The sequence below is a fragment of the Phacochoerus africanus genome, chromosome 1 (genome assembly GCF_016906955.1).
Source record: "Phacochoerus africanus isolate WHEZ1 chromosome 1, ROS_Pafr_v1, whole genome shotgun sequence".
Classification (NCBI taxonomy): Eukaryota; Metazoa; Chordata; class Mammalia; order Artiodactyla; family Suidae; genus Phacochoerus; species Phacochoerus africanus.
The window spans coordinates 239833737-239847984 of record NC_062544.1 but is presented as its reverse complement, the minus strand read 5'-3'; the positions used below and the strand labels follow the sequence as shown (position 1 = coordinate 239847984).

The following is a 14248-nucleotide window of genomic DNA, read 5'->3' as shown; positions in this document are numbered from 1 at the left end:
CAAGGACATGGAAAAATAAAGTATAACATTAAGTAGAGAAAAATAGAAAAAATAAATGAAAAATGACTAAAAATTGGTTAAAATACACATAAAAATATACTTAGAACACATGAGATGGCATTACATATAAATGTCAAGTGATTATCTCTGAGTAGTGGGCTTATAGGCAAATATGACAACTTTGACTTTTCTTTATCCTTCTTTGAAATCTTTATAGTGAACACACCATAATATCGCCAAGTTTTGTACTGGGAAAAATGTTTCCTCATTACTTTTTAGCTTTTTTACTTAACTAACAATTGGTAAAAGCAGCTGCAGATATCAGTTCTCCAGACAATATTTCAAATACGACAAAGAAGTTATCAGCTTGACTGTCCATTGAGTACTGATAACATATGGTCCTGGTAATGAACACATTATTCCTAGTCTTTCCTTTTAATAAGTAATAGGCAAATGTGTCAGGACTAAGTAATGAGTGAAGTGAAAGATAATCAATATTAACCAATCTCTCTCTCTCTCTCCCCCCCCCCCGCCTCCTTTCCTTTCTTCCCTTTTTCTCTCTATGCTCTTTCCCAGTAGAAATACCACTAGCTAGTTTACGAGGGGAGCAAGGTCCCCGTGGAGAGCCTGGCCCAAGAGGACCACCTGGGCCCCCTGGTTTACCAGGTCAGGGGATACCTGGAATCAAAGGAAAACCAGGGCCACAGGGATATCCAGGAATTGGAAAGCCAGGAATGCCTGGAATGCCAGGAAAGCCGGGAGCCATGGGAATGCCTGGGGCAAAAGGTGAAATTGGACCCAAAGGGGAGATCGGGCCTATGGGGATCCCAGGACCACAAGGACCTCCAGGGCCTCATGGACTTCCTGGCATTGGGAAGCCAGGTGGGCCAGGGTTACCAGGGCAACCAGGTGCCAAAGGTGAGCGAGGACCCAAAGGACCACCAGGACCTCCAGGCCTTCAGGGTCCTAAAGGAGAGAAGGGCTTTGGGATGCCAGGTCTGCCAGGCCTAAAGGGTCCTCCAGGAATGCATGGCCCTCCTGGCCCTGTTGGACTTCCAGGAGTGGGCAAACCAGGAGTGACAGGCTTCCCTGGGCCCCAGGGCCCCCTGGGCAAGCCAGGCCCTCCAGGTGAACCTGGGCCACAAGGCCCCATTGGGGTCCCAGGGGTTCAAGGACCTCCTGGGATTCCTGGAATTGGAAAACCAGGTCAGGATGGGATCCCTGGGCAGCCAGGATTCCCAGGTGGCAAAGGGGAGCAAGGACTGCCAGGGCTGCCAGGACCTCCAGGCCTTCCAGGAATTGGGAAACCAGGCTTCCCAGGACCCAAAGGCGACAGGGGTGTAGGGGGTCTTCCTGGGGCTCTGGGACCAAGAGGGGAGAAAGGACCGGTAGGTGCCCCTGGATTGGGGGGTCCCCCAGGAGAGCCAGGCCTGCCTGGAATCCCAGGTCCCATGGGCCCTCCAGGTGCTATTGGTTTTCCTGGACCCAAAGGAGAAGGTGGGGTTGTGGGACCACAGGGACCACCAGGTCCCAAGGGTGAACCAGGGCTTCAAGGATTCCCAGGAAAGCCAGGTTTCCTTGGTGAAGTAGGGCCTCCTGGCATGAGGGGTTTGCCAGGTCCCATAGGGCCCAAGGGAGAAGCTGGGCACAAAGGTTTGCCGGGGCTTCCTGGTGCCCCAGGGCTGCTTGGACCAAAGGGAGAACCAGGAATCCCAGGGGATCAGGGTTTACAGGGCCCCCCGGGCATCCCAGGGATTGCAGGTCCTAGTGGCCCCATTGGACCACCTGGAATTCCAGGCCCCAAAGGGGAACCAGGTCTCCCAGGACCCCCTGGGTTCCCTGGAGTAGGGAAGCCCGGAGTAGCAGGACTTCATGGCCCCCCAGGGAAGCCTGGTGCCCTTGGTCCCCAAGGCCAGCCAGGCCTTCCAGGGCCCCCAGGCCCTCCAGGGCCCCCAGGCCCCCCAGCTGTGATGCCCCCAACACCACCCCCACATGGAGAGTATCTGCCAGATATGGGGTTGGGGATTGATGGGGCAAAACCCCCTCACGCCTATGGTGCTAAGAAAGGCAAGAATGGAGGGCCAGCCTATGAGATGCCTGCCTTTACTGCTGAGCTGACTGCACCTTTCCCACCGGTGGGGGCCCCGGTGAAGTTTGACAAACTGCTCTATAACGGCAGACAAAACTACAACCCGCAGACTGGCATCTTTACCTGTGAGGTCCCTGGGGTCTACTACTTTGCATACCACGTTCATTGCAAGGGGGGCAACGTGTGGGTTGCTTTGTTCAAGAACAACGAACCTGTGATGTACACGTATGACGAGTACAAAAAGGGCTTCCTGGACCAGGCGTCCGGGAGTGCAGTGCTGCTGCTCCGGCCTGGAGACCGGGTGTTCCTCCAGATGCCCTCTGAACAGGCTGCAGGACTGTATGCTGGGCAGTACGTCCATTCCTCTTTTTCAGGATATTTATTATATCCCATGTAAAAAAGAAAATAAGAGAGAGATTTAATAGAAGAAAATGATGCACCAAAAAATCCAAATGAGAAACACAATTGCTTCAAGATATTTACATAGTTGGAAAGTTGTATTTAAGTGAAAATTTGAACCATCATGTACAAATAAAAACTAAGATGCATGTTTAGTGCTCCGTGCAGCAGCTTGTAATTGAAAATGATGGGATAGATTTATGTATCAAGTACTGACACTTGTGTTGTACCCACTGGAATCATATTAGCTGTTGTATGTTATGTGCTTCCATGATAACCTGCTTATTCAGATCAAAGTATTTCAGTATGAAAGATCATAGCTAATCAAAGTCACTCACTCATATTGTTTACTTTGAAATATTTATAAATATGGCTTAAAGAAATGTCAATGATAACAATTACATACCGTATTTACTTGCATAATTTCCTCTGTATTTGTGCGGATATTTTGCCATGGGATGTTGGGGAGGAGTTCTGCACTGCTCCTCTCCAGTGAGAGGGGGACAGGAACCAGGGTAGGGCTTTGGTCCAAGGGATATTGCTCCCCTGTTGGAGGCTGTGTCTTTTACAACAAGAGTCCTACTCAGAACTATGTGTCTAGTGTCCCTAGAACAGCAAATGAATTGATCAACTGTAGTATATTTACTCGTGCCTTCTCTGTGCCTAGCACTGGATGAGACACTTTTGTGGGGCTTAAGACAGTGCCCACAGGGACCTAACAAACCAACTGGGAGACGTGAGCAGGAATCAACTCATTTATTCCCCAAGGGTCCTTTTTGCCTGTTTTTCGTTTTTTTTGTTGTTTTTTTTTTCCTTGTGACTGTTTTTCTTTCTTCTTTTCACCATGTAATTTCCACTATGACCCAACTAATACAAACACCTGGAAGTTATAAGAAAAAAATAACCTTCTCCCACAATAACTTCCCAGTTTTGTGGAATGTTCATTGTCAATAGCAGTACTTAGTTGTGTATACATGCATATAATAATCCCCCTCCTTTGCCTACACTCAAATGACTACAATGAGGCTTCATTCATGAAGGGGATATCAGCACTTTTCAGTAGCTATTAAATTTGGAAGAAATTTCCCTGGGTAGTATATATGCTAATCAGTATGTCACCTAAGATTTGAAAGTGAATTTCCTAAGTCCAAGCCATCCTTTATTTGGGAAGAAGGGCAGAGTGCCAGAATTACACAGGAAAATAATTTTTTTTTGAAAAAAATAATCTCTGAAGGTTTACATCTAAAAAGTAAATGTACTACTTCCTGCTGTAGGTACTAAAAATGCAGGAAAAGAACTATTTCTTTAGAAGCAATCTGTGGAAGAGCAATCTGGAATGTCAAAGGGCATGCTTTTTATGTCACTCCATAAGTACAAGAATCAATACAACTTTAAAGAGAAAAATAAATATTTTTCCAGGTTTTCTCTCAGTTACATACTAATTGCTTCACACATTCAAATCTGGTTTCAAAACACAGACAAAGCATCACAAGTTGGCTATGAGTCTGCTGCAACATTATAAGCCACTGGGGGGAATCAATGTGGGGCTATGGTGATGGAATCTTGTATCTCTTCCTCAAAATTAAGATTGAGGAAATGAGGAGACAGGTACAGATGGGGAAATACACAAATAAATACGGTATAAACACACATGGAATTGTGTCTATGTCAAATATGAATCATTTTAACTATTATGAAAATTCTCCTCAGCCTAATATCAGTCTTTTCCCTATAAGGTTATAAGCACCATTTCTTCTCAATTTCTTAAAAAGAGAAATGAGTTCATTACTACATGGTTTCTTATTTATAACTAATTACATGACAAATTTTTCCCATCAAAAAGATATCCCACCCAGCCTTCATTTTCAAAGCAGAGAGCATTTATGTGGCCAAATATCCTTTGGGTTGGTTTTGAAGATGCTGGTTTTGGGCTGATGACTAGGACGGCCACATGGATCCACTGGGCTCTGTCTGCTGAATAGCTGCATTCAAATGCCTTGGAAGCAAATCAGATCAGCTGATTTATAAAACTGTATTTATCTGTACATGTATGGGCTTTTTATTTCCAAGAGAGAAAGTATCTCTTTAGTGAAAACCAAATTTCACTTTTCAAATACCTTCCAACTTATTTATTGGTTGCTACTCAATTTCCTGTGTGTGTGTATGCATGTGTGTGTGTGTGTGTAAGTCCAAGTGCACATTTGTGCATGTGTGTATTATCAGGCATATGCTTCTAACTTTTAGATAGGAAAGGAGCAAAATCTATGCCAGATACTGTGTATTCTACAATGGTGCTAATCTCAGAGCTAAATGAATTACTCCATTTAATTTAAAAAAAGAGTTTTAAATAATTGTCTATGTATCTATGTTTCCCTTTTGAGTGCTGCACATCATGTTGACACATTTAGTATAAAAGCATATGAAACAACCACATGTTCTAAAGTCTAGGGATAGTGTTACAATCCCTATTTAATTCAAAATTAACTAGAACTTTTCCATGTGAAATGAACCAAATTGATAATATTGTTATTTAAATACAGAGTTTTAATGCAGTATGACATCCCACAGGGGAAAAGAATGTCTATAGGGGGTGACTGTTCTCAAGTATTTTACAGGATACCATGAATGATGAACAGACTGGTAACTTTTTTTGAGTTTCCATGATAGATTTGAGACTTGTCAATAGCAAATCATTTTTGTATTTAAATTTTTGTACTGATTTGAAAAAAAAAGTCTTATTAAATACTTTTAAAAGTACGGTTCTCATCTTGTTCATATCACTCAGCTGACACTGTTTAAACTTCATAACTTTTTATCCCCCAACATACTGCTGAAACAGAGACCTACATAATCATAGCTTAACTGGGACAGTTCTTTCTCTTTGACATAACAGCTCCAAGCATAAGCAGACTAGGGCTAGTGTGGTAGCCCCAGTCACAGCCCAGTTTCCTTCTATCTTGCTGCTCTTCCACCCTGAGGGTGTGGCCCTCATCTCCAAGGTCCAGGATGGCTAACCACCACAGCCACATTCTAGCCAGGGGGAAATCAGAAAGGGAAGAACATGCTTTCTACAGAAGTCAACCTTGCAGTTGCTTCAATCACCCTCTTATATCCCATGCTCTGAATTTAGTCACATTACCACAACCAACTGCAAAGGAGTGTAGAAAATGGAATATTTATTCAGGATAATCTTATGTACAGGTAAAAATGAGATGTTCTATTAATATGGAAGAAAGGAGAACAGACATTAGGGAACAATGAACTGCTGCATCTATTATATCCATTCTAAAAGGAAAAACTGCCACAGATCTTCTTCCACCAAAAAAAAAAAAAAAGAAAAGAAAAGAAAAAAAATAATTCTGTTACACTTTGCCACACCAGAGCCAAAAATTTTGAGGGGAGATTGTGGTAAGTGGAGCTTCATGGCAGAAGCAAAACTGCTTCAAGAACCTAATGGTCTTAAAAAGCATCATTGATAAGAAAAGAATTATTTTGTGATAACTTACCCAGCTCCAAATGATCATGACTTACCATGTCTAGACTATTACAAAGGGATTATTCAAATCATTCAAAAAGCAACTATGTAGCACCAGTCTGTGGCTGGTTAACTCGTTTAAACACATCATTTCATTCCACAGCCACCAAAGACTCCTCCATAACATGGACCAGTCATCTTGTGTGCAAATAGTGTTGGTAACAAAAATAAATGGAAGGATAAATACAGGAGACAGAGGCAAGGAGGAATAAATTGTTGGAATTCAGAATGCTGGACAAGCCCTAATGTTACCAGGCAATGCAAGGGACACATAAGCAAAAGAAAAATTGATTATTCTTTTAAAAAGTGTCTTCTGTTTAGAGCATATCAAGGTGTTTGTTAAACAAACTGATTTACAGGTGATATACAAACAAGTGTGGTGTGAAGCTGACTGGATGCAAATATGCCAGTGAAGTTCAGAAAGAGAATGACCATTCCATGTGGCTCTGTTCCTGGGAATGATGCTTCCTCTGACCTGTCTGAGGGATAATTCCTCCTTACCCCTCAGGACGCAGCACAAAGCACCATCTCTTCTTCCCTACTGCCCAGATTTAGTTACCACTCTGCCTTGTACCCTTCTTTCCCTTCACTGTTTCTGCTTTGTAACTGAACTGCTTGTTTGTTTTCCCTATTGACTTCTACTCAGCTTCTAGAGCTTTCTACAGGGTCCACACAACTTCTAGAGAGTAGGCACACTGTTGTTTCATCTTTGCATTCATAGCTCATCACAAAGTGCTGGTCCAGCATCAGGTTAGAGGGAACAATGAATCTCTCAAGGCTGATGTGGGAGGTAGAGCTAAAGATGGAGTAGCCTTAGGGTTATCTTTCTTCCAGCAAAAAGTTACACAGAATGCTTTCTGATGATTTTATTTTGTTTCTTTTCTGTTTATTTTAAAAATACTTTATTTTATTATAGTTGATTTACAATGTTGTACCAATTTCTGCTGTACAGCATAGTGATCCAGTCATACATATATATACTATGCTGTACAGCAGAAATTGGTACAACATTGTAAATATAGGAAGACAGATATGTATATATATATATACACACACACATACATACTTCTTTTCTTAATAATTTTATCTTCCATCATGGTCTATCTCAAGAGACTATATATAGTTCCCTGTACTATACAGCAGGACCTCATTGCTTATTGTTGCTTTTATTTTCAAAACAAATCAGGATAAATCTTAAGTTCAAACAAGTTATTTTTTATGATGTCAAACAGCTGTTAATGATTTTTATCATTAGAAAAATATCCCTGGAGATAAGTGTAAAGGAATTTTAATTTTAAAAGTGAGGCACATCACCCTATTTTAACAAATTAAGAAGTTTCTCATATGTGTTACTGAAATGCAGAACCATCTAACTGAATTTTCCTTTGAGGCATCCAGAACCTCTCCAGAGGTTTTATCCTTTGCTATCTTAATACAAGTAAAAATACATATTTATTAGATTCAAAAGCACTTCTAAATTAGAGTCTATGGGGGTGTGGAGAGAAGATGGTGGCAGAGGAGTAGGACATGAGGCTCACCTACTCCCACAAATCCACTGAAAATACATCTATAAGTGGAACTACTTGACCAGAAAACTTGCTGAAGTCTCACCAAAGAACCCAAGATTCCAACAGAGAAAGAAAATATTCACAAAAGTGGGTAGGACACAAGAAAAAAGAAAAAAAAAGGAAAAACAAAGTAGGTCAGCACCCACACCTGGCGCCCATGAGGGAGCTGGAAAAGGAGGAAAAAACAAACAAACATAACTCTGCACCCTGAGAAGTCCCCCACATCAGCAAGGAGACCAGCTGAGACAGAGGAACTTTGAAGTACTGGAGAACACAACAATCAGACTAAAGCAGTTGAAATGGAAACGGTCCTCTACAAATGGTCAGTGTCATTGCCCTGCACTTCCCAACCATAATGGGGGATGGACAGGAGCCGGGAACTAAAATTCCAGCTTTGGAAATCAGACTCAGACAGAAAATGGGGCTGGCTACCTGGGGAAAAACTAGAATTACAGACAGCCTAGAGGGTCTGGAATCTAGAATAACCACATTTGAAGTTGTAAGCTGAGGAATCCCCTTCGGGCTTGGAGGCTAGATGCCATTGTTAGGGGGAACTGGAGAGAAGAGGCAGGATCCACCACCAGACCCTTAACCCCCACGAGTGCTCTCAAACGCAAGACTCCAACTTCCCCAGCTCCAGGTTTTACCCTTGAGCAATGGCTGCTTAGCATCAGCTGCAGAGCAGCCCACAGCCCTTAAGACTATAGAGAAAGTGGAGCAAGCAGAGGGTACCCTTTGAGCAGATGGAGGGAATGTGGGAAAAACGCAGTCCACACAGCCCCAGCAAGCAGCTGGGATAGGGAACACTGAAGTGACTAATGTAACAGTGCAGAAGGCTCAGGGGATCTCGGATGGCCCTTGGTGTGGTGGAGAGCCCCGTTTTCCCTACAGGAAAGAAGCTGTTTTTGGAAACAGCACAGAGGGCCTGGAATTCATCAGGATGTCTCCTGAGCTCCCAGAAAACTTAAGATTCTCTAGGGGCAGAGAAAGTCACTTCTGAAGCAGCTTGGAGAGCCAGATTCCCTAAGTCCCCTCTGATCTCTTGATCTCCCTACCAGAATGGAGAAAGTCACACTGGAAACAGGGAAAGCTCGTGGGAATTTGCAAGGGGCTCCCCAGGCGGGTGCAGACCCACAATTGGCCTAGCACACAGATCATGATTTTGGAAAGAGTGGATAGGTCCAGCTCTCTGAGCTGCTGGAGACCTCCAGATTTCCTAGGGGGTGGAGAAAGCTATTTCTGAAACAGCGCATGGAGGGGCAGTATCGCACAAGTGCCCTCTGGGGAGGGTATAGAGCTACAACCTCCCTACAGGGGTACAGAAAGTTACCTCGGAAACAGGGAATACTCCTGGGAGTCCACAAGGAAGCTTCTGGGTGGTTGCAGACCTGTAATTGGCCTATGAGACAAAAGGGGTTTTTGGAAACAGCGCAGACTGTCCAGAATTCTGCAGGGGGTCTCCTGAGCTGACAGAAACCCGCAGACTTCCTAGGGGGTGCAGAAAGTTATTTCTGAAACAGCACGGAGGGAAGGGACTCTGAAAGGGGCCTTTGGGGAGGGCACAGAGCCACAATCTGCCTAAGGGACAGAGGGTGATTTGGAAAATAGCACTGACTGTATGGGTTCTGCAAGGGTCCTCCTGGATGGACACAGAGCCATGATTTGCTTAGGGGACAGTGAAAAGTATCTTGGAAGAAGCACAAAGAATCCTGGAAATCTGCAAGAGTCTTCCTAGGTGGGTTGAGAGATGTGAAAAGCCCACTGAACTGGTGAAGCTGTTTCAGAAACCACACAAAAGGTCCTAGGAATCACAAAAGGCCTAGTGGGCAGGCAAAGAGCTGCAATCTACACAAGAGATGGAGAAAGAGAACTTGGAAACAGCAAAAGGATGCTGGGAGTTGAAAGAGGCCAGGTGGGCAGGTAGAAAGCCCCAAAAGGCTTAGTGAAGGGGTAAAGTGAACCTGGAAACAAAGCACATAGCCCAGGAGACACAAAACAGCCTAGTGAATTGGCAGAGTGATCTTGGGAAAAGCACAGGCTCCATGATCCTGGCCAACATTCAATCAGGGGACTGCAGAAGCAGAGTATGTTGCATGGCTAGCCAAAGGAGCTGAAAGGGGACCACTGGTGCACATGTTTATAGCACAACAGCTACAGGGAGCACTCTATCAACAGCCTGGCAGGAAAAAGGACCACTGGAATGGTGCAGGCCTTTCAGCTATAGAGAAAGCCTTTTAGCAATAGTTAAGGAGAAGCCCCCACCCCTGGGGCTACAAAGGCCTCTTAGACTGGACAAAGAAAGTGACTACAGAGAGGCGCCTACCCCCCTCCCCCTACAGCTACAGAGAGCAATCCCTAGAACCTCCCTGTCAAAGGGAAGGACTGCGGGATCAACTGCTGATGTTGCCAATCACAGGAAACTGTTCTGAGAGCTCCCTGGAAGCAAGAGGAATCACAGGAGCCAGTCCTGCCCCCCCCCCACAAGAAAACAATCCTGTGAACTGTGAACCACTACCAACATTCATACAGACCCCAGCCATAAGAGCCACCTGGGTTCAGGGGAGGTAACATAATACTACCATCCCCATCACATGCTCTAGGTACCTATGAGCCACTAACACCTCTGTGAACTTCAAGACAAGGCAACAACGACAGCATCTACATACCTGTCATCAAGGGGACAATAAATATAGAAAGTTAAACATTATGAGACAACAAAGAAACAATCTTCAAACAAAGGAACAAGACAAAAATACATAAAAACAAATAAACAGAGAGGAGAGAGGTAACTTACCTGAAAAAGAATTCAGAGTGATGATAGATAGTAAAGATGATCCAAGACCTTGGAAAAAAGATGGAGACACAGATAGAGAAGTTATTGGAAATGTTTAACAAAGAGTTAGAGGACCTAAAGAACAAGCAAACTAAGATGGATAACACAATATCTGAAATGCAGAATACACTAGAAGGGATCAACAGCAGGATAATGGAGGCAGAAGAACGAATTAAGCGACGTAGAAGATAAAGTGGTGGAGATAACTGCCACAGAAAAAAAAATAAAGAGAAAATAATGAAAACTGAGGAGAGCCTCAGTTGGGACAACATTAAACATACCAATATTCACATCATAGGGGTTCCAGAAGGAAAATAAAGAGAAAAAGGGCCAGAGAAAACATATGAAGAGATTATAGCTGAAAATTTCCCTAATATGGGAAAGGAGATACTCACTCAAGCTGAGGAAGCACAGAGGATCACACACAGGATGAACCCAAAGAGAAACAAAGTGAGACACATACTAATCAAACTGACAAAAATTAAATACAAGGAAAATATATTAAAAGCAACAAGAGAAAATCAACAAATAGCATACAAAGGAACACCATTAAGGATAACAACTGATCTTTCAGCAGACTCTGCAAGCTAGAAGAGAGTGGGAAAATATATTTAAGGTGATGAAGAGGAGGAGCTTAGAACCAAGAATACTATGCCCAGCAAGGCTCTCATTCAGATTTGAAGGAGAGATCAAAAACTTTTCAGACAAACAAAAGCTAAAAGAATTCAGCAACTCCAAACCAGTTCTACAGCAACTACTAAAGGAACTTCTTTAAGCAGAAAAGAAAAAGCCACAACTAGAAACAAAAAAAATTCAAAAGAATAAAATCAGTGGTAAAGACAAAGATAATACAAAGGTAGAAAATCACCCATTGACAAAAATGACATCAAGACTAGCAGACATGAGAAGACAAATGCAGAACATTGAAAATGCATTCAAAAATAAGAGAACTGAAAACCAAAATAATAAGTACAACACACACACACATAAAATAGAAAAAGCAATCCAAATACAGCACTAAAGAGAGTCAGCAAATCACAAGAGAAGACAACAAAAGAAGGGAAGGAAAAAAAGACCCAAAGTAACAATTCAAAGCAATTAACAAAATGGCAATAAATACACAATCCATAATTACAGAATGTAAATGGATTAAATGCTCCAACCAAAAGACACAGACTGGCTCAATAGATACAAAAACAACACCCATATATTGTTTACATATATATGCTGTTTACAGGAGACCCATTTCAGACCCAAGGACACATACAGTCTGAAAGTGAAGAAAATCACAAGAGACAAAGAAGGACACCACCTAATAATTAAAGGATCAATCCAAGAAGAATAAATAACAGTTGTAAATATATACGTACCTAACATAGGAGCACCTCAATATATAAGGCAACTGCTGACGGCCATAAAAGGAGAAATTGACAGCAACACAATAATAGCAGGTGACTTTAATACCCCACTTACATCAAGAGTCAGATCGTCCAGACAGAATCAACAAGGAAACACAGGCCTTAAATGATACTCTACACCAGATAGAATTAACTGATATTTATAGAACATTCCATCCCAAAGCAGGAGAATATACATTTTTCTCAAGTGCACATGGAATATTACCCAGGATAGATTATATTTTGGGCCACAGATCAAGCCTTGGTAAATTAAAAAAAGTCGAAATTATCCCCTGCATTTTCTCCAACCACAATGCTATGAAACTAGAAATCAACTACAAGAAAAAAAAAAACCAACAGCAAAAAACACAAACTCCTGGAAGCTAACCAATATACATACTACTGAACATCCAATGGATCACTGAAGAAATCAAAGATGAAATCAAAAGATACTTAGAGACAAATGACAATGAAGATACAATGACCCAAAACCTATGGGACATGGCAAAAGCGGTTCTGAGAGGAAAATTTATAGCAATACAATCTTACCTCAAGAAAGAAGAAAAAGCTCAAATAAACAACCTAAACTTGTACCTAAAACAGAGAAGGAAGAACAGACAAAGCCCAAAACTAGCAGAAGGAAAGAAATCATAAAGATCAGTATGGAAATAACTGAAATAGAGAGAAAGAAAACAATAGAGAAGATAAATGAAACCAAAAGTTGGTTCTTTGAAAAGATCAACAAAATTTATAAACCTTTAGCCAGACTCATCAAGAAAAAAAGGGAGAGGGTTCAAATCAATAAAATTAGAAATGAAAAAGGAGGAATTACAACGGACTCCACAGAAATAGAAAAGATCATAAGAGATTTATATGCCAATAAAATGGACAACCTAGAAGAAATGGACAGATTCTTACAAAGGTACAACATACCAGGACTGAACCAGAAAGAAATTGAAAATATGAACAGACAAATCACAAGTACCAAAATTGAAAATGTTATTAAAAACCTTCCACAAAACAAAAGTCCAGGACCCGATGGCTACACAGGTGAATTCTATCAAACATTCAGAGAAGAGTTAACACCTATTCTTCTGAAACTCTTTCAAAAAACAGTGGAGGAAGGAACACTCCCAAGCTCATTTTATGAGGCCACATGGCCCTGATACCAAAATCAGACAAAGATAGCACAAAAAAAAAAGGAAAAGAAAATTATAGGCCAACATCACTGATGAACATAGATGCAAAAATCCTCAACAAAATACTAGCAAACTGAATCCAAATATATATTAAAAGGATCATACACCATAATTAAGTAGGATTTATCCCAGGGATGCAAAGATTCTTCAGTATCTGCAAATCTATCAATGTGATACACCACATCAACAAAGTGAAGAATAAAAACCAAACGATAATCTTAAAAGATGCAGAAAAAGGCCTTTGACAAAATTCAACACCCATTTCTGATAAAAACTCTCCAGAGAGTAGGGATAGAGGGAACCTACCTCAACATAATAAAAAACATATATGAAAACCCCACAGATAACATCATTCTCAATGGTGAAAAACTGAAAACATCCCACTAATATCAGGAACAAGACAAGAATGTCCACCTTCACCACTATTATTCAACGTAGCTTTGGAAGTCCCAGCTACACCAATCAGAGAAGAAAAAGAAATAAAAGGAATCCAAATTGGAAAAGAAGAAGTAAAACTATCACTGTTTTCAGGTGACGTGATACTATATCTAGAAAACCCTAAAGACAGCACCAGAAAACTGTTAGAACTCATCAATGAATTTGGCAAAGGTGCAGGCTACAAAATTAATACACAGAAATCAACTGTATTTCTGTATACTAATAATGAAAGAACAGAAAGAGAAATCAGAGAAACTGTAACATTTACAATCACATTAAAAAGAATAAAATACCTAGAAATAAACCTACCTAAAGAGACAAAAGACCTATACTCTGAAAACCATAAAACGTTGATGAAAGAAATCAAAGACAACAAAACAGATGGAAAGATATACCATACTCTTGTACTGGAAGAGTCAATATTGTCAAAATGACTATACTACCCAAGGCAATCTACAGGTTCAATGTAATCCCTGTCAAATTACCAAAGACATTATTCACAGAACTAGAACAGAATATTTAAAATTGTATGGAAACACAAGAGACCCCAAATAGCCAAAGCAATATTGAAAAACGAAAATGGGGGAATCAAGCTTCCTGACTTTAGACAATACTACAATGCTATAGTCATCAAAACAATACGGTATTGGCACAAAAACAGAAATATAGACCAATGGAACAGGATAGAAAGCCCAGATATAAATCCAAGTACCTATGGTCAACTAATCTATGACAAAGGAGGACAGAACATACAATGGAAGAAAGTCAGCCTCCCAATAAACGGTGCTGG

General features: G+C 41.4%; 1 protein-coding gene across 2 annotated transcripts in view; it reads left to right on the top strand.

Moving 5' to 3' along the window:
• COL8A1 (collagen type VIII alpha 1 chain) overlaps positions 1 to 5245 on the top strand; it is a 157409-nt gene extending 152164 nt beyond the window's left edge. Inside the window, exon 4 of one of the 2 annotated variants that reach the window (XM_047793883.1) lies at positions 577 to 5245. In XM_047793883.1, coding sequence (XP_047649839.1) covers positions 577 to 2486 — 1910 coding nt within the window. In that variant the 3' untranslated portion in view covers positions 2487 to 5245. The remainder of the gene's footprint in view (positions 1 to 576) is intronic. The other variant, XM_047793890.1, reaches the window with a different exon arrangement.
• The last annotated feature ends 9003 nt before the right edge of the window (positions 5246 to 14248 follow it).